This window comes from Rhinopithecus roxellana, chromosome 2, assembly GCF_007565055.1.
Source record: "Rhinopithecus roxellana isolate Shanxi Qingling chromosome 2, ASM756505v1, whole genome shotgun sequence".
NCBI classification, from domain to species: domain Eukaryota; kingdom Metazoa; phylum Chordata; class Mammalia; order Primates; family Cercopithecidae; genus Rhinopithecus; species Rhinopithecus roxellana.
Genome location: NC_044550.1, coordinates 145906476 through 145927711, shown reverse-complemented (window position 1 = coordinate 145927711; position 21236 = coordinate 145906476). Strand labels below are relative to the sequence as shown.

General features: G+C 38.7%; 1 protein-coding gene across 4 annotated transcripts in view; it reads left to right on the top strand.

The window, feature by feature from the left end:
• Positions 1–21236, top strand: part of ATP8A1 (ATPase phospholipid transporting 8A1) — a 267599-nt gene that overhangs the window by 170862 nt on the left and 75501 nt on the right. For all 4 annotated transcript variants that reach the window (XM_030921962.1, XM_010363768.2, XM_030921978.1 and 1 more), the window contains one exon: positions 20622–20794. In XM_030921962.1, coding sequence (XP_030777822.1) covers positions 20622–20794 — 173 coding nt within the window. The remainder of the gene's footprint in view (positions 1–20621; positions 20795–21236) is intronic.

The following is a 21236-nucleotide window of genomic DNA, read 5'->3' as shown; positions in this document are numbered from 1 at the left end:
TCTTTGTCTTCCATAATCTAGATCACCACCAAAGAAATTCCACTGGGCTTTCTAATTTTTTCTTTTTGAGTTTCACTATGAGCATCCTTCTTAAAAAAAAAAGAAAAAAGCTCTTCAGCATTTTTAAAAACATTTAAATAAATACATAAGACCAAACTACAGTTGAAAATACAATCATAATGGAAGTCTCGCTCTACAGACCTGATAGGGAAACCTGACAGGTCTTTCTGCCTTGGTTCATTCTTGACTCTTTTCATAGTAAGAGCAGCGGCCCCAGCTAGAATGTTGTCCAAGAGCAAAGCCAGGTGTTGTCACCCAGTTACCCACCAGGTTCTTGTAAAATTGCCAGGATCAGCAAAAGAGTTGGGCAGAAAGCTTGATTTTTTTTTTTAGAAAAAAATTTCATGGATAAATGTAATTAAGAATCATCTAAAGTTGACCAAAACCTATTAGGTATTTGTAATAAATTTTTTTTTAATTTGAATAACTTTCTGTAGTACTACTTTGAACTACTTTATTAGTATTTGATTGTGTTCTCATATTGAGATTTTTTTTTTTTTTGAGACCGAGTCTTGCTCTGTCACCCAGGCTGGAGTACAGTAGCAACCTCCGCCTTCTGGGTTCAAGGGATTCTCCTGACTCAGCCTCCCAAGTAACTGGGATCACAGGCATTCGCCACGACACCCAGCTAATTTTTGTATTTTTAGTAGAGATGGGGTTTCACCATGTTGGCCAGGCTGATCTTGAACTCCTGACCTCAACTGATCCGCCCACATTGGGCTCCCAAAGTGTTGGGATTACAGGCGTGAGCCACCGTGCCCGCCTGAGACATTTCTTTAAGCATCTGCAAAGGCAGAATTTCAAAATACTGACTTGAAAGGGGAATATTTTACTTCTCTACCTCCACAGCAATGCCCACGAAATGTCCCACAGACTTCTAATTAATGATAAACCCTTATACCTAGTGATAGTTTTGCATCTCTTTTATATTTTTTATTTTGTTGTAAAGTAAATTTTTAAAGTCTGTCTGTTAAATCCGGAAACATCTAGAATATGAGCTAAGCACTAGAGAATCTCATACTGTGGTCCATCTTTGGCTCCCAATTTCTAATTAAATTCTTTCAAAACGCACTGAAACAGTTGTGGAAGGATTGGGTTTCTGCGATATTATTTATATCCTCCATGGCACATCAACTCCAAATCTCTGGAAATACTTTCAGGCAACTTAACATATTATGTTTTTGTATAGGTTTGGTCTAAGTTTCCTCTTATGGGAGAAAAATTTTGAAGACATGTTTCATTGAGATAGCTCAGGATTTCACCACAATTTCATCTAAATCCAGAGTGGGTGGGAGGGACCATCACTTTTTAAGCCATTAACTGTGTGATTTAAACAGGTTTCTTAGGAGTGTCAAAATTGACTGTGTTGAGTCTCTCGTGATATACCCTTAACCTTGATCTCTCCTCCTTCTGGCATCTCTTTTATATGAGGAGTTGTGGGATCTGTCCCCAGAGGTGCAGCTACATCTCAAATCCATTTTTTCTATTTTTCATCCCCCTTTCTGTACTGCCAGGCTTTCCTAGAAAACAGAAAAGGCATAGAAAGGGAAAATATACACTATACATTTATTCAATCAACAGGCATGATGTTTGGAAACATAAATTTCCTACCCTCAAAAGCTTCCAGTCAGTGTTCCCAAGCTTAACTTCTGAGAAGCCCTGCCACTTCTCCTTCTGATCATCCTGGCAGTTTTTCTAGATTGTCTCTGCTGTTGTTGATGTTCACCTTCAGCCTGATTGGGAGCCACTACCTAATGTATGGGAAGTCATGTTTGGATCCTGCAGGAAAATGCAGCTTTCTGTGTATTTTGTAACAGGTATTGGCTTGAGGACTTTACAGGGAGAATCACATTTATACCTGAAACTATTAATTTATATGTTATAGGCAGATACTATTATGCCCATTTTATGGATAAAGAATCTAGAAAGGATAACTGGACTGAGCACAGGTAGCTCGGTGGCACTCGGGGATATATCTAAGGCATTTGATTCCAAAGTGCGGGAAGCAAATAGGTTTTTCTAGCCTTCATCTACTACATTTGTAAAACAAGAGTAATGAAAATGTCCATCTCATTTAGGGGTGGGATTGTAAGGATTAAACACAACAATACCCGTTAAGTACTTAGAAACAATTCTGGACATCATCATCATTTTTTTTTTTAGTATTATTATTTCTAGAGGAGAGTTCTTCACAGCTAGCTGCTGTAACAGATAACTTTGAACAGCCATTCTGCTCTTAGATTACTTAAAGTTCTCTGCTTGAGAATATGACCCCAAACCAGCTGTAGGTTTGATTATGGATACCAGTGTTTCACTTCACTTATATATTTTACAGAAAATGAATTGTTAGCCACATTGGATATTAAGTTAACAAGCGTTAGAATATATATTTTTCAACGCTGTGGTAAAAGAAAACCCTTCATGGAATTGCTAATTTTTTTCTAGCTGAATTTGACATTCTAACACCATGTAAGTTTTTACTATAACTTATAGGACATTCAGGACATAAAGGCTGAAGTTGTCATCTGTACCCTTTTAAGCTCAACTTACATGTATTATGCAGACAGACCTCACTGTTTTGGGAACAGGCCACTGTTGAATGGCTTCTGAAAGAAATCCAGAATAAGCAAGTTATTGACTCTACTCCAGAAAAGAAGGGAAAAAAGAGAATTTGGGCTACTTCAGGTTTTGTTTTGATATGTCCCATGAGTCTCATACAATGTGTTTTGTATTGCTTTGAAAATAGTTTAGGCAAGTTTTAAACCACAATGAGTTTTCCTCCACTGCCAGCATTGGTGCTTCAGTACTGTGAATTTTCTTTTACCATTAGCAAAGCTGTTTCAGCTTTTTGGCTTGAAATTTTAAGATCAAAGTTTAACTTTGAAGGTGTTAATGTACCCCTATCAGAAGCAAAGATACTTTTTTATAATGTCCTAATTCAAAAAGATTGTTCAAATATTGTGTGGCGCACTGCTTACTCTAAGTAGCTCTCAGTAAAGAAAGCCAACTTTGTTACATTTGAAATAAATGGGTTAGTAAAAACTGTAAACATTACCAAAAAATGAAAATAACATATGAACAAATAATCTGTTCTCTTTTTCCTGGATTTAGACAATGTCTGCTGCAAGCCAAAGTATGTAGTTGAAAAACTTCCATCAAACCCATTGTTTGGGCTCATAGAATTAAATGTGTCCCTTTTTTTTAAACAGAATTCAGCGAGGCTGGCTTGTGCTGAGAACCTTAAGTGAGGTTGTTCACAAATTTATAGTGTGTCTGTTTTGAGAACTTCTTCCTCCCCTCAACCCTGAATATTCTTTACCTCATTTTTGGCTAAATGTCTGAACTCTTCCAAGAGCTCCCTGAGACCTAGAATTACAGATAAATGCTTTCTAAGTAGTCTGCCCCCTTTCCATTCTCCCCCACAAGTTTGTTGACATTTCTGAGGGGAGTACGCCATGCCTTGTGCCCTCTTTGCATCTCTGCCACCCACACCTTCTGATGAGTCAGCACACCCATAAAATGACAGTTTTTAGGAAACCTACTGTGTGCCAGTATACCTGGTGTATCGGCATACGTAAACTGTGCTCCTGTAGGGCTGGTGGTGTTTGTCTCAATTCCAGATAGAGACTTTGAGTTCCCATGGCTAGCAAGTGCTGGAATCTTACATGTAAACCTTGATTGCTTGAAGTTCCAAAGTGTGTTTTGTTTGATTTTGGTTTTAAATAACCATACCTTCTCCAGTGGCAGCAGTGACTCATTTGCAGAAACAAATATTCTAGCAGCTATCTCCCAAACATATTAACTTGTTTCATTTTCATTATCCACCCAACCCTTATCCCCCTTTCCCATTTTCCCACCTCCTTTACCACTCACCACCAGGACAACAGAACCCCTGAAAGAGGGAGGCTCTTCTGGAATATGGCAATGCCCAAATCTTGTGATAATGGAATTCTGAAAAGACCTCATATTTAATTTCGCTAATACAACTGTACATAAGATATTATTGACTCTTTGTGTGTATATATGTACGTATATGTGTGTGGGGGGGTATATGTGCATATATATGGTGTGTGGGTATATGTGCATATATATGTATGTGTATATATGTGCATATATATGTGTGGGGGTATATATATGTGTGCATATGTGTGTGTGTATATATGTCTATATAAAATAATGGAAATTGTGTGCCTTTGGGATTTGCACTGTGGAAATACGGCAGATAATGATTCTTCCGTTTTCTTACATTAATTAATTTAAATCATTTAGAAAATGGACCCAACATTAGCTGTCTCTGTGGTTCTGGGTAACAATTTCTCACAGGCCCTAGTTGTTACCTTCTCCAAACCATTGATTTGTAATTTGCTTATTTTGAGAAAGCCGGTTATATATTCTGAGCAGCCTCTTCCTGGCTGAATTGAAGGCAGTGAGAGAGACTGGATGTCTGTCGACCCAGTTCCTCCCAGCATGCTTCCTTCTGCATTCACTGCTGCCACTGGAGAATAGTTAATAACGAAGTCAAAATAAGTGTTTAGGAGGCTTTCAGTGGTGATTTAAAATAATAACCATGGGGGCTTTGGTAAAAGCCTTTATCTGTAAAACTCTTTAAATTATATAATTATATCCCTTATCCCACTCTTCCTTCCTTTCCCTGGATTTGTCTGTCTTTGCTACATGTCCCCACCCCCTGCTAAAACACAGACTGCACACAGATTCAGCACTTTGCTGCCTCTCTCTGCATTGTACCCTAAGTGAGACTAGATGCCTCGCAAGCAGTTATTTGCCTAATGGAACCTATCATAATCTCAAATCTCAAACCTCTGTTGAGGGACCAAGAGCAATTTACCCAGCACTACAACTTCCTCTTCTTACCTGCCTCCATTTTGTGACCCTTGACCTTTTTCAGATGGCATGGCCCTTCTGGGAGATTGGACCACTTCCTCAATTACAGTATTTCATATCTACCCCTGTCCTGGGAAACCTATATTTGTGTATCAGCAAAGCATGGAATTTTTTTCTCTTTTCCTCTCCCCATTATCTTTAGCAATATATATTGATTAAATGCGTTCGTTTGGCCGCCTTCCACTAAGTTGTTTGGAGGACCTCTTTGACCATGTGTTTTTAATGACTTCACCTGTCTGCCTTACCCATTTTGGAAAAATTACTTTATATTGGTTTGATTCTATACACATATGTTTTTCAACATTATGTTCTAGTACAGGCTAGGAGTTTGGAAACACCAAAGCTTTTTGATCAAAAACTACATTTAAAAAAACCCTAATAAATATAATTTTTTAAAATAAGTTTTAATTTTATAATGTGTTGGGGGTTGTAGGGGAACTATGTCAAAGAGAGCTAGTGATCCTGACTGGGATGAATACTAAATGGGCCAGTTGTACATAAATGTAGTTTCTCCCTACTCTCTGGCATATGTTCTTTTACTACCGCCTGCAGTAGCTGGAGTATTGATATATGTGTTGCGTAGGAGTATATGGAATGCCCAGTGTTCCACTGAATCAATAACACATTGTAGAAAAGCAAGTAATACCCAATGGTTTATCCATGTGTTATTATGGGAGCCATAACTCACTCTTTAAGAACGTGCTAACATTGTCCATACTTGATATGGTCATAATGTATTATTAAGAATGTTCCTAGAATGTTCCGTTAATTCATAGTTTTAAAGTGTGAACACTTGGAGAGTGTAAGAGTAGAGACAGAATGAAACATTATTTGACCATAAATTTGTAAATACCTCATGTCTTAAATGATGATGAGGTAGGGCCACAAACCGCCAAAACAGCTAATAAAATATGTGTTAGTTTAAGATTATTATGTATATCCTCTTATTTGACATTTTAAATTAATCTATAGTAGATTTTAAAAGGTAGATCCTTAGCAAACTAAAGTAAGATGCTGGTGGTGGTTTTGTTTTTTACTCCCAGTAAACGTTTATTTCTCTGCTTTAAAAACAAAACCTAAGAATTAACTTGATGGTGTTATGTCTGAAGAACATGTCAGCAAAACAAGCCCTGGGTGTCATCTTTATAATTAATTATTTTAAACCAAATACATACATTGATGTGGTCACCTATGCAGAACTAGACAGATAATAAAAGAGAAATGCCCATCAGTTTATAGCTTTCCAGTTATTTTCAGTTAAGAATTATATCAGGTTGGAGACATTAAGAGATAAAGAAAATCAGTGGTTAGTCATATAAATATTTATCCTCCTATCATGTACCAAGAACTATATGTCACATGAGACTAGATAATGCCATCTTTCCCAGATTTGAGAAGACATGTTTCCAGAAGTAGCTGATAGTACTGAATGTTGGCAGTGAAAAGGTAAATTGAAATAAAATTGCCATTGGGAGATTTCATAAGAAAACTTAAAATTATCCCAGCAATATGAGATGGAGTCTCACTCTGTGGCCCAGGCTGGAGTGCAGTGGTACGATCTCGGCTCACTGCAACCTTCGCCTCTCAGGTTTAAGCGATTCTCCTGCCTCAGCCTCCCAAGTAGCTGGGATTACAGGTGCCTGTCACACCCAGTTAATTTTTGTGTTTTTAGTAGAGACAGAGTTTCATCATGTTGGCCAGGCTGGTATCGAACTCCTGACCTCAGGTGATCCACCCGCCTTGGCCTCCCAAAGTGCTGGAATTACAGACATGAGTCACCAAGCCTGGCCTCTGGTTTTTTTTTTTTTTTTGGAGCGGGGGGCGGGCGGTGGCGTGATCTCGGCTTACTGCAACGTCTGCTTCCTGGGTTCAAGAAATTCTCCTGCCTCACCTTCCTGAGTAGCTGGGATTACAGACATGTGCCATCACACCCGGCTAATTTTTTTGTTTTAATAGAGATGGGGTTTCACCATGTTGGCCAGGCTGGTCTCAAACTCCTGACCTCAAGTGATCTGCCTTCCTTAGCCTCCCAAAGTGTTGGGATTACAGGTGGGAGCCACCGCACCTGACCCTTTTCGTGTTAGTACCTCTGTTAGACCTGATACCAGAGGAACAGCAGAACTAGCCTTTCCTGGATGTCACTTCATGCCAGGCACTGGACAGGGTACTTTATTCACAAATAAAGGAGTTAGCACATCTTATCACTATAATCACTCTACAAAATAGATAGTAATCCAATCTTATAAATGAGAAAAATGTGATTCAGAGAAGTTAAGTCACCTGCCTGAGGAAAGACAGCCAGTATGCGGCAGAGCAAGGATTCGGAGGAAGCCTTTCCGATACCACACAGTTGCCTTCTAGAGTCAGTCAAACCAAAAAAATTACATAAAATCGTGAAGAGGTACATTGAAATACATACATACCTCTGGCGAAGAGTTTATGATAGGCCATGAAATGAATTTACCCATAATACTTTTTGATATGTGTGGTATAATCCTTTCTAGAACTCTGAGCCCACGTAGCTACCCAAGATCCAAAAGGGTTTTGGAGTTCTTGCTGTCTTAAGTGGTTGAAATATTTCTTATTTTTTGTTTAACTTTCATCATTCATTAGGGAATTTTTTCAAAGTAACATTTAATTTTCCCTTTTCCAAGAAGGTGAAAAATGTTTGATTAGCTTATCTTTATCATACTCAACATCCACCAGAAGTTGAGGAAAACCTGGAGTTCTGAGCCATAGGGTATGTTTCAACTTCTGGAACCTAGTTCTTTACAGCGTGACGTCATTTTATTTCAAATGTTACCAGTGTCCAGAACCATTGTATGCACTCTCCGGGCCAGCCTGGACTTTCTCACATCTCACTTTTTCATGGCTGCACGTTTGTACGATATCTGCAGACCACTGCTTTCTCTACACTTTGGTAATTTGCATGTGTCTGCTGACCAGCTATGAAGAGTTGTGTCACAGTGGCTCTACCTCCAGACAGTTACCTTGTTTCAGTAGAGTCACCATCTTTGTTCAGCAAGATTACTGCAGGTGTTATAACATTCTGTTGCATTTTTTCCTCTCTAAGGAAGGGAAGTGAAAACAGAAACTTGTGTTGCTGATATTATAAAGGGAAGCGCAGGCTTCCTGACCTTACGTTCATCCTGACAAAGGTGAAAGGTGTATATCTTCCAAAAGTGATTTGTTGTTAGTTCCGATCATATGCTCATTTGCTTAACTGGTGGTAAACTCATGAAGAAAAACAACAAATCCAAGAATAACAAAATTGTCTTAGTTCATTCAGGCTAACAAAAGCACCATAGACTGTGGGGCTTAAACACCAAGTGTGTTTCCCACATTTCTGGAGATCAGGGAATTCAAGATCAAGGTGGCAGCAGATTTGGTGTCTCTTGAGAGCCTTCTTCCTGGTTCATAGATAGTGTCTTCTTGTGTCTTTACATGATGGAAGAAGGGAGCTCTCCAGAAATGCTTTAAGGACCCTAATCCCATTCATGAGGTCTCCACCCTCATGGCCTAATCACCTCCCAAAGATCCTACCTCCTAATGCCATCAAAACAGGAGTTAGGATTTCAACATAAAAATTTTGGTGAGATATAGACCCTCATTCCGTAATAGAAATACATTATTAAATGATATGTCTGAAACTCAAAGTATAATGCAGAATTTTGACATTTTTTTTTCCTTTCTGGGAATAGAATCCTTCTTGTAACATAAGTTTATCATTTGACCTGCACACATTTAACAGATTCCTAGAATAAGTGTAGATGCTGGAAACTTGTTTGTATTTGGACCTAAATGCCAAAGTATACTTTAAATAAGTATAAACAGGCTTTTTTCCTTTAACTTTTTTGTTTGGGGTTAGCCTTGCTGATAGACCCTCTGGGACATATATGAGAGATCACTTGTTAGTTACTGAAGCCACAAATAAGTAATTACAGCCTCAGAGCAAGATCTGGAAGCCACTCCCATTAGCTGCTTCATGTTGGACTATTTACCCATAATCTTCACCTCGTCTCTGCTCTCTGAACCCCTGGCTAACCAGTCATCGACTCAAAAGGTAGAGGCTTTGCTTTTCCTTTCCTTAGGGATGTTTCCACATTCTCTACTAGGGTGTTCCCTGGATTTGTTCCTAAGTAATACTGTCTTTCCTGTAAACTTCTGAAAGGAATCGGGGGAGAAAAGGCTAGAAAACTGAAAAGGACCATTTTTATGCAGGTGCTTTCTGAAGCATTACTTTTGGGGCCATCAAAAACACAGTTCTTAGGTGGCCTCATATGTTCTTTGCATATCTGGCCTGTGGGTTCTTTAGCCTGTTCCAAGCAGAGTTTTGCCAAAATGAAAATGACAACTTGCATACTATGATGCTTTCCAAACAAATCAGGGATTTATTTCACCATAAAACTGTGTCAGATTTCATTGTCTAGTGCACCCTCTGGGATTTTTATCAAGGGTTTCCTCAATATAGATCATGAACAAGTAATGAAAAAGATTGCCATAAAGCTGCTAGTCTCTGATTTCTTAAAGATTGCTGTTACATTATTTTATTGGAGTGTATTATATGAACATATTACCTGTTTGGCCAGGTTATACCTTAATGATTCAATGTGAGGAGTTCTACTTGGCCTCATTATCTGCCAAGCATGTTTCTTTATTTTTATTTCCCAGGCATGTTTCTTTTTTTTTTTTAATATATATATACTTTATGTTCTAGGGTACATGTGCACAACGTGCAGGTTTGTTACATATGTATACATGTGCCATATCAGTGTGCTGCACCCATTAACTCATCATTTACGTTAGGTGTATCTCCTAAAGCTATCCCTCCCCCCTTCTCCCACCCCACAACAGGTCCCAGTGTGTGATGTTCCCCTTCCTGTGTCCAATTGATGTCATTGTTCAGTTCCCACCTATGAGTGAGAACATGTGGTGTTTGGTTTGCTGTTCTTGCGATAGTTTGCTGAGAATGATGGTTTCCAGCTGCATCCATGTCCCTACAAAGGACATTAACTCATCCTTTTTTATGGCTGCATAGTATTCCATGGTATATATGTGCCACATTTTCTTAATCCAGTCTGTCATTGATGGACATTTGGGTTGGTTCCAAGTCTTTGCTGTTGTGAATAGTGCCACAATAAACATATGTGTGCATGCGTCTTTATGGCATGCACGTCTTTATAGCATGATTTATAATCCTTTGGGTATATACCCAGTAATGGGATGGCTGGGTCAAATGGTATTTCTAGTTCTAAATCCTTGAGGAATCGCCACAGTGTCTTCCACAATGGTTGAACTAGTTTACAGTCCCACCAGCAGTGTAAGTGTTCCTATTTCTCCACATCCTCTCCAGCACCTGTTGTTTCCTGACTTTTTAATGCTTGCCATTCTAACTGGTGTGAGATGCTATCTCATTGTAGTTTTGATTTGCATTTCTCTGATGGCAAGTGATGAGCATTTTTTCATGTGTCTGTTGGCTGCATAAATGTTTTCTTTTGAGAAGAGTCTGTTCATATCCTTTGCCCACTTTTTGATGGGGTTGTTTTTCTCTTGTAAATTTGAGTTCTTTGTAGGTTCTGGATATTAGCCCTTTGTCAGATGAGTAGATTCCAAAAATTTTCTCCCATTCTGCAGGTTGCCTGTTCACTCTGATGGTAGTTTCTTTTGCTGTGCAGAAGCTCTTTAGTTTAATTAGATCCCATTTGTCAATTTTGGCTTTTGTTGCCATTGCTTTTGGTGTTTTAGACATGAAGTCGTTGCCGATGCCTATGTCCTGAATGGTATTGCCTAGGTTTTCTTCTAGGGTTTTTATGGTTTTAGGTCTCATATTTAAGTCTCTAATCCATCTTGAATTAATTTTTATATGAGGAGTAAGGAAGGGATCCAGTTTCAGCTTTCTACTTATGGCTAGCCAGTTTTCCCAGCACCATTTATTAAATAGAGAATCCTTTCCCCATTTCTTGTGTTTGTCAGGTTTGTCAAAGATCGGATGGCTGTAGATGTGTGGTATTATTTCTGAGGGCTCTGTTCTGTTCCATTGGTCTGTACCCCTGTTTCGGTACCAGTACTATGCTGTTTTTGTTACTGTAGCCTTGTAGTATAGTTTGAAGTCAGGTAGCTTGATGCCTCCAGCTTTGTTCTTTTGGCTTAGGATTGACTTGGCAATGTGGACTCTTTATTGGTTCCATATGAACGTTAAAGTAGTTTTTTCCAATTCTGTGAAGGAAGTCATTGGTAGCTTAATGGGGATGGCATTGAATCTATAAATTACCTTGGGCAGTATGGCCATTTTCACGATATTGATTCCTCCTATCCATGAGCATGGTGTGTTCTTCCATTCGTTTGTGTCCCCTTTTATTTCATTGAGCAGTGGTTTGTAGTTCTCCTTGAAGAGGTCCTTCACATCACTGTGTATTGGATTCCTAGGTATTTTATTCTCTTTGAAGCTATTGTGAATGGGAGTTCATTAGTGATTTGGCTCCTCTGTCTGTTATTGATGTATAAGAATGCTTGCGATTTTTGCACATTGATTTTGTATCCTGAGATTTTGCTGAAGTTGCTTATCAGCTTAAGGAGATTTTGGGCTGAGATGATGGGGTTTTCTAAATATACAATCATGTCATCTGCAAACAGGGACAATTTGACTTCTTCTTTTCCTAACTGAATACCCTTGATTTCTTTCTCTTGCCTGATTGCCCTAGCCAGAACTTCCAACACTATATTGAATAGAAGTGCTGAGCGAGGGCATCCCTGTCTTGTGCCACTTTTCAAGGGGAATGCTTCCAGTTTTTGCCCATTCAGTATGATATTGGCTGTGGATTTGCCAGAAATAGCTCTGATTATTTTGAGATACATTCTATCAATACCGAATTTATTGAGAGTTTTTAGCATGAAGGGCTGTTGAATTTTGTCAAAGGCTTTTTCTGCATCTATTGAGATAATCATGTGGTTTTTGTCTTTGGTTCTGTTTATATGCTGGATTACGTTTATTGATTTGCATATGTTGAACCAGCCTTGCATCCCAGGGATGAAGCCCACTTGATCTTGGTGGATAAGCTTCTTGATGTGCTGCTGGATTCAGTTTGCCAGTATTTTATTGAGGATTTTTGCATTGATGTTCATCAGGAATATTGGTCTAAAATTCTCTTTTTTTGTTGTCTTTCTGCCAGACTTTGGTATCAGGATGATGTTGGCCTCATAAAATGAGTTAGGGAGGATTCCCTCTTTTTCTGTTGATTGGAGTGGTTTCAGAAGGAATCATACCAGCTCCTCTTTGTACCTCTGGTAGAATTCGGCTGTGAATCCGTCTGGTCCTGGACTTTTTTTGGTGGGTAGGCTATTAATTATTGCCTCAGTTTCAGAGCCTGCTATTGGTCTATGCAGGGATTCACCTTCTTCCTGGTTTAGTCTTGGGAGAGTGTAAGTGTCCAGGAATTTATCCATTTCTTCTAGGTTTTCTAGTTTATTTGCATAGAGGTGTTAATAGTATTCTCTGGTGGTAGTTTGTGTTTCTGTGGGGTTGGTGGTGATATCCCCTTTATCATTTTTTATTGCATCTATTTGTTTCTTCTCTCTTTTCTTCTTTGTCTTGCTAGCGGTCTATCAGTTTTGTTGATCTTTTCAAAAAACCAGCTCCTGGATTCATTGATTTTTTGGAGGGTTTTTTGTGTCTCTATCTCCTTCAGTTCTGCTCTGATCTTAGTTATTTCTTGCCTTCTGCTAGCTTTTGAATGTGTTTGCTCTTGCTTCTCTAGTTCTTTTAATTGTGATGTTAGAGTGTCAATTTTAGATCTTTCCTGCTTTCTCTTGTGAGCATTTAGTGCTATAAATTTCCCTCTACACACTGCTTTAAATGTGTCCCTAGAGATTCTGATATGTAGTGTCTTTGTTCTCATTGGTTTCAAAGAGCATCTTTATTTCTGCCTTCATTTCATTATGTACCCAGTAGTCATTCAAGAGCAGGTTGTTCAGTTTCCATGTAGTTAGCAGTTTTGTTTGAGTTTCTTAATCCTGAGTTCTAGTTTGATTGCACTGTGGTCTGAGAGACAGTTTGTTATAATTTCTATTCTTTTGCTTTTGCTGAGGAGTGCTTTACGTCCAACTATGTGGTCAGTTTTTGAGTAAATGTGATGTGGTGCTGAGAAGAATGTATATTCTGTTGATTTGGAGAGTTCTGTAGATGTCTATTAGATCTGCTTGGTGCAGAGTTGAGTTCAATTCCTCGATGTCCTTGTTAATTTTCTGTCTCGTAGATCTGTCTATTGTTGACAGTGGGGGTGTTAAAGTCTCCCATTATTATTGTGTGGGAGTCTAAGTGTCTTTGTAAGTCTCTAAGGACTTGCTTTGTGAATCTGGGTGCTCCTGTATTGGGTGCATATATATTTAGGATAGTTAGCTCTTCTTGTTGAATTGATCCCTTTACCATTATGTAATGGCCTTCTTTGTCTCTTTTCATCTTTGTTGGTTTAAAGTCTGTTTTATCAGAGACTAGGATTGCAATCCCTGCCTTTTTTTGTTTTCCGTTTGCTTGGTAGATCTTCCTCCATCCCTTTATTTTGAGCCTATGTGTGTCTCTGCATGTGAGATGGGTCTCCTGAATACAGCAAACTGATGGGTCTTAACTCTTTATCCAATTTGCCAGTCCGTGTCTTTTAATTGGAGCATTTAGCCCATTTACATTTAAGGTTAATATTGTTATGTGTGAACTTGATCCTGTCATTATGATGTTAGCCGGTTATTTTGCTTGTTAGTTGGTGCAGTTTCTTCCTAGCAGTGATGGTCTTTACATTTTTGCATGTTTTTGCAATGGCTGGTACCGGTTGTTCCTTTCCATGTTTAGTGCTTCCTTCGGGAGCTCTTGTAGGGCAGGCCTGGTGGTGACAAAATCTCTAAGCATTTGCTTGTCTGTAAAGGATTTTATTTTTCCTTCACTTATGAAACTTAGTTTGGCTGGATATGAAATTCTGGGTTGAAAATTATTTTCTTTAAGAATGTTGGATATTGGCCCCCACTCTCTTCTGGCTTGTAGAGTTTCTGCCAAGAGATCAGCTATTAGTCTGATCGGCTTCCCTTTGTGGGTAACCCGACCTTTCTCTCTGGCTGCCCTTAACATTTTTTCCTTCATTTCAGCTTTGGTGAATCTGATAATTATGTGTCTTGGAGTTGCTCTTCTTGAGGAGTATCTTTGTGTATTCTCTGTATTTCCTGAATTTGAATGTTGGCCTGCCTTGCTAGGTTAGGGAAGTTCTCCTGGATAATATCCTGCAGAGTGTTTTCCAGCTTGGTTCCATTCTCCTCGTCACTTTCAGGTACACCAATCAGACATAGATTTGGTCTTTTCACATAATCCCATATTTCTTGGAGGCTTTGTTCATATCTTTTTACTATTTTTTCTCTAAACTTCTCCTCTTGCTTCATTTCATTCATTTGATCTTCAATCACTAATGCTCTTTCTTCCAGTTGATCAAGTCGGTTACTGAAGCTTGTGCATTTGTCATGTAGTTCTTGTGTCATGGTTTTCATCTCTATCGGGTTGTTTATGGACTTCTCTGCATTGGTTATTCTAGTTATCCATTCATCAAATCTTTTTTCAAGGTTTTTAGTTTCTTTGCACTGGCTTCGTAGTTCCTCCTTTAGCTCTGAGAAGTTTGATCGACTGAAACCTTCTTCTCTCAGCTCATCAAAGTCATTCTCTGTTCAGCTTTGTCCCATTGCTGGTGAGGAGCTGCGTTCCTTTGGAGGGGTAGAAGCGCTCTGATTTTTTGAATTTTCAACTTTTCTGCACTGGTTTTTCCCCATCTTTGTGGTTTTGTCTGCCTTTGGTCTTTGATGATGGTGACATACAGATGGGATTGTGGTGTGGATGTCGTTTCTGTTTGTTAGTTTTCCTTCTGACAGTCAGGACCCTCAGCTGCAGGTCTATTGGAGTTTGCTTGAGGTCCACTCCAGAACCCTGTTTGCTTAGGTATCAGCAGCAGATGCTCAGTTGGAACTGCAGAAATCACCTGTTTTCTGTGTTGCTCATTCTGGGAGCTGGAGGCTGGAGCTGTTCTTATTCAACCATCTTTCCCAAGCATGTTTCTTATAAACCAAATAAATATTATCTCTCCTTGGCCCACTGTTTTACAAGTAAGGTTGATGACTAAGTAGCTGATCTAAATATACACTGTATTACATTCATTAGACAATTTAAAATATTTGAGGCTGAAATAGATGCTAGATCATAACTACCTCTTTTTCATTTTCTCTATGAGATAAGCACATTAGCATTTTCTTTATTATGAATCAGCGTATTTAAGATTATACAGGAGTTTTACAGGCAGCAGAAAACAATCCTTAAAATGGTCACACAAGAAAACCACTCTAACTTCCTATAAGATATTCTCTAGTCATTAATAATTTGATTATTCTGTTATTACCTGTTCATCAAAGACCTCTGTTCCAAAGGGGTTATAGAGATATAAATAGATCAGCTACTCAACATCATGCTACCTTGTGTGAGTATACTGCAAATGAAGTATTTCAGGGATCCAAAAGATGGAGGTATTGATGTCACCTAGAAGACTCAGGGAAAGTAGGATCAAGGGAATGTGTCTTGGTTTATTTGTTCATTATTTTTAGAATAAGAAAATTGTGACCTTTTAAGTAGGCTTAAAGAAAAAAGAAATAGTGCCAATGGGGAGAATGAAGATGCAAAGAGAAGTGAAAGAAACAAAGGTGAGAAGGCAGGTGTTCCCCCAGCTCAAGAATAGAGGGGATTAGGTAAAGGGAAGTTTTGAGGTTAAGGAAGGAAAGTTGAGGGAATTCTTTCTGCTATAAATGTATAAATGTTATCAGTAAAACAGGCCGATGTTTGCTGAAGTGACAGGGGCCAAATGTGGATTCTTGAGGAGAGAAGAAAAGGTCTGGAGTAGCCTCTGGGAAACATGGAATCCACTAGGCATGGATAAAAGTGTAGACCAGCAGTGATGAGCAGCCACATAAGAAGAGGGAGCTGGAGTAGATCCTGCCCTCGCAGTGAGGTGGCTTTTTCCTTTCTGTGTTAACAAGACAGAACTGAGAAGTTGTGTTGGGTGTGGCCTAAATGGTGAATTTGCAAGGCAAGAAAGCATGGTAGGAGGTTCAGGCTAAGGGCTTCCAGTGAACACTGGGCTCTGTGTGGTGCTGTGGGTATGGGAAGAGCAGAGCAGAATGGTTGTCCAGAATGACCACACAGGGTGCAGGTCAAGGAAGGGGCACAAGAATCTCACTTTCCACTGTGATCCCTCCCTTGCCTGGCTGAGTGTCTGAACCCCAACCTTTCCTCTTGCCTGTCCATCTCCCCAAATTGCCTTTACCTTACAATGTGTCTGATGCTCCTGGACTTTCAGCCCACAAGTGAAAATATGCAGAACAAGGAAATAGAGATCTTTTATTTCATTGAGGCTGTGGTCTTTGATCCTTTTTCTGATTTAGCTTCTCATTACTATATTTTCACTTTCACAAGTCACTAAGTTTCAATATTTAAAAATTTCCCCCTTCAGTAGCCAAAAAAAACAAAACAACAGCTAATATAGTAATAAATTTATCCTTAGCTACAGGAGATAAGCTTCAATGCAATGCAGCCATAAAGTATGGCTCCTGGACTTAGGGGAGAAGTAATAAACTTTCATAAATAAAAGAATTTGAAAATACTCCCAGCAGTAAATAAGGATAAAATATAACTTGTAACTGGCAGCACACAGCTAACAACAGAGCTTACAAAAGAAAACTATAAACTAAAATGAGAAAATGTTTGCAGCTTTTTTTGTTATTGTTACCTTGCACCCTAGGTGGGCTGACGAGTGAACTCACAGTGAGAAGTTTTTGACTCACCTTCTGAAATGTTATTTCTATCACATCTCTTGACACCTTCTGATTTGCCAGAGATGTGTGATAGTCACCAGCAAAACCTAGGGGTACTGATGTCATGAATTTAGATAATTTTCAACAAATTTTAAGGTGTTAGAGAATGCCTTAGAAAGGAGGGAGAGTGGGGACCGCGGGACTGCATACCCCACGTTGGTTCATGAAGGTGTTTCACAGTTCTGGGATTTACTTGACTTTCAGTCTTATTTTGTAGCTGAGCTTTCAAGAAATTTGAAGTCCTCCTGAGGTCCATCTCAGGTTTCATTTCAGGTTTTCAGCTCAGAAATCACTTGGGCAATAGCTTAAAAGAAAATACAGAGGCATTTTAGTGAGCAATGCCTTTGTTTGAAAGTCTGTTATAGTAATGGATTATTTGTTCCCTAGAAAATTAGGGAGCAAAGAGAAGACCTCTCTCTGTGTGTGTCTCTCTCTCACTTTCTTTCTCTCATCAGAAAAAAGGGAAATGGAGCATTGCCAACAGGATGAAATCAGAATTTATCAGTGGTCTCATTCAATAAATATGTATTTCCTGAGCATCTGTAATTGAAGATACTGCCTTTGTTGCTGGGAAACAGGTTAAACGCGGTCTTTCCTTTCAAGAAACTCTGAGGGTTTTGCTGCAGTAGAATGAGTTACACTTGGTAGCAAGGACAGAACCCGGGAGGGCTTGCAGGGTAAGCTTGCTTTTTGAAGGCAGCGGATGATCCTCTGGAAAGGAGGACATTCCAGGGAGAGGGAAACAAAAGGAACCAAGATTGTGAAGGGCACTGGGAAGGAAAGTTAGGCTCAGAATGTAGAAAGCCTTACATGCCATTTTTAGAAGTCTGGACTTTATTGTGTCAGCTGTAGAAAGCCCTGGAAAATTTTTAAAGCAAGAAGAGACAAGATGTGTGTTTTAAATGTGTTGTATAAAGAGAAATCTCTGTTGGCGGTAAAGACAAGATGAGAGACAGATGATGAGGGCTTGAGGGAAGCAACAGAGGGACTGGTGTGGGCATTCCATTTCTAACTTGCGGTGCCTGGTACTGTATGAAGTTTGGTTTGTTGTTTTGTTTTGTTTTGTTTTGTTTTGCTGGATTGTATAGAGAAAGACAGGCTACCACTGAAATTTAATTCTCACTTTGATGTCACTACTGCGGAATGGAGATAACAGTAGTGCCTCCTGCTTAGGGTGGTAGCAAGTGTTAACTTAAATGTTGCATCTCTATGTGTGGCCCTCAGAACTAGGCCTAGTGTGTAGTATGTGCTAAATATTTTTTATCAGTTCACTGACTTATTTATTCATTTACTCTATATGAATTTGCTGTTAAGATAATCCAGGGGAAATCTGTTATAGATTGCCATTAGTAAATTTTGCTTGTGGAATTATTACCAGCATTTTTCACTTCTTCAAGTCCTCTTGGGCCAAAAATTTCCAGCAGGAAACAGGAGGGTGAGGCTTGTAAATTAAAACAGCTACTCTCCCCCCACCCCTGATGTAAAGTGTGAACAGAGAATTTTGCAAAGAATGCTGTTATATAGTGGTCCTTTGTGTCACTGTGTGTAATGGGGAACAGGGCAACTGCTAAGTGAGGCTTCAGCATTAGGAAAGTTGGGCAGTCTTTCCTTATAGTACAACTTGGTTCTGTTATTTTGGTAAAAGGATTCTGATATTCCAGAATATAGTGTGAACCATATTTGCATACAAATGTAAAAACACCTTCAAAAATCCCCAACATAAAAATTTAATTACCTATGCCTTTGCTTCTCTGTGAAATAACTATAAAATGACTATATATATAAAACAACATGCTTAAATTGGAACAATAATTGTAAATCCCATGAATATAATAAAAATTGTTATATAAAGGTACTGTGTTTTTATTGTAGGTATATTTTATTATATAAATATATATTTGTATTTATTTTATAAATAACTGTAGGCTTAATACTCAGAACAGAAATCTGATAGGAGGGGAATTACTCATTATATTTCCTTGTGCCAGGCCAGTGTTGTGTTTCTTCACCATGGTAGGGTTCTTGTGAAATAGGAAATTGGCTCCATTAGGTTATAGGAAGAATCTATAGGATGTGGGGAGAAAAACTAAATATATTGAAACTTTATCCCTTTGAAGAGCTGGGAAAGCAGTTCTTGACAAAGGGAGAGAAATACATCCCTTCTGTATAGTTGAGGTGAACAAAGCTGTCCTTGACACTAAAGGCTTTTATTGTCCCTGAAAGTGAACTCTTCATTGATAGAAGGGGTTCCTTTATTTGATCCATCAAGATTACCAAGTCACAGGTCACCATCCCCAACTAAAATACAACATCATGAAATCATGATTAAAGTTACAAAAGCCAGTTCATAAAAGTGGCAAGAGTTTACAGATTCTATATTTCCTCCTCTTAGTTACTAGGAGTTAAATTCAATAGCATTGAGGATTTTTGAAAGACTGCCCATAAATTATTTAAATTACAGTTTGCTTAATGAAGTGATACATTCTGAGAAACATGACATTAGGCAATTTTGTCATTGTGTGAACATCATAGAAGGTACTTGCACAGACCTCGATGGCATTGCCCATTTCAGACTCAGGCTACACGAGATAGCCTATTACTCCTAGGCTACAAACCTGTACAGCCTGTTATTGTACTGAATACTGTAGGCAACTGTAACACAATGGTATTTGTATATCTAAACATAGAAAAGGCACAGTAAAAATAGGGTCTCACAGTCTCGTGGGACCACCATGGGATCTGCAGTCTGTTGACCAAAGCATAGTTGTGTGATGCATATATTCCCCAACTTTTTCCCTTGATTCATGGAGAAGCAACTTTGACTAGCTCATAAATTAACACAATTTTTTAACGAAATAATTTACTGAAAATATGTTTGCAGTATTGTGATTGCAAGGTCGTGTAAAAAGTACAGGTTCCTCTTCAAAGACTTTCCTCCCCGTCTAATTAGGAAGAAATAGTAACTTCTGTTAAAAGCAAAATTTATTCAAAGACCTAGGCTAACATTCTTAAATATCTGCTAGCCGTAATAAAGAAATCATGTACTTTATGTTCCTAGCTCGCACAGTTTAGCCTAAATATTTGCCCTGGCATGCTTATACTGGTCCAAGCAAGCATTAGGTCATAGCCTGTTCCTCTTCCTTATTTAAAAGTGTTTTTACCTTTCTCAGCATTCCACAAGTTACTTTCTCCTTCCTTTGTTCTCCTTTACCTTTGCCTCTTTTAAAAGGTTCTAAGTTGCTAGCCAGTCGGGACAAATACTGAATGTGAGGTCATTCCAGCCAAGGGAAACCGGACATAGCAGTAGGGTGAACGCGTCAGGTTATACACGACCCTGTCTCCTTTGTTCAGTGTACTCTTGTGGCAAAACTGCTGGCGAGTGTTTACTTTCTGCAAAAAGTCAAAATGACCTTACTAAATAAATTTATGTTCAAGTGCTGTTTCTTTATGGCACCGGGGAACAAGCATTTCAAACAGTTGTGGTTAGAATAATGAGCAAAGACTACAGAATCACCTGAGGAACAGGGGACTTACAGTCTAGTCCCAACTGTGCTAGGAACAGATGTGTGACTTCAAGTAACTCACTTTTTCTGATAACAGTTGTCCAGGCTTCTGAGGGGCTAGTGAGAATCAAATGACTGGAAGTATATGAAAGCAATTTGAAACATAAAAAGCACTGAAAATAACTAAATGTAGTTGCCAGATATCCTTAAGGCATCATAGTAGAACAAATGGGAGTAAATGTTGATGGCATTTTTGCTTGTTTAATATTCCAGGGAACAAGGGAAACTCTCAGCCGTCACTGTACTACCCTCGGTGATGCTCTCCGGAAAGAGAATGATTTTGCTCTTATAATTGATGGGAAAACCCTCAAATATGCCTTAACCTTTGGAGTACGACAGTATTTCCTGGACTTAGCTTTGTCATGCAAAGCTGTCATTTGCTGTCGGTAAGTTCTCCTTAACATTGTCAAATTTTGGTAAGGAGTGACTTCATCCTAAGTTCTTGATTTATAAACGTCAATGAAAGTAATCCAGAATTTGTAAAAGTTAGGTTACCTACTAACGTCTTCACTCAAGACCCGAGGTTCACAAACTGGGATGGAATTTGTTAGTTTTAAAAAGTGAGTCCTAACAATCATTAACAAGTATTGTTCCTCATTTGAATCTACAGGTTTCTTACGATTATCTTTGTTTAAAATTCATTATCTACCTGCATTTCCACCTGGGTCGTTTCTTTAAAGGTCGTGTTTTCTGTATTTAAATCTTTGATCCAGCTGCTAAGACTTATTTTGGGGGAATAGCATGATGAAAGGTACAAACTGAATCATTTTCCAAATAGCTGGGCATTTTCCTGAGAGGTATTTATTGGCTATACATTCCTTTGCCTTC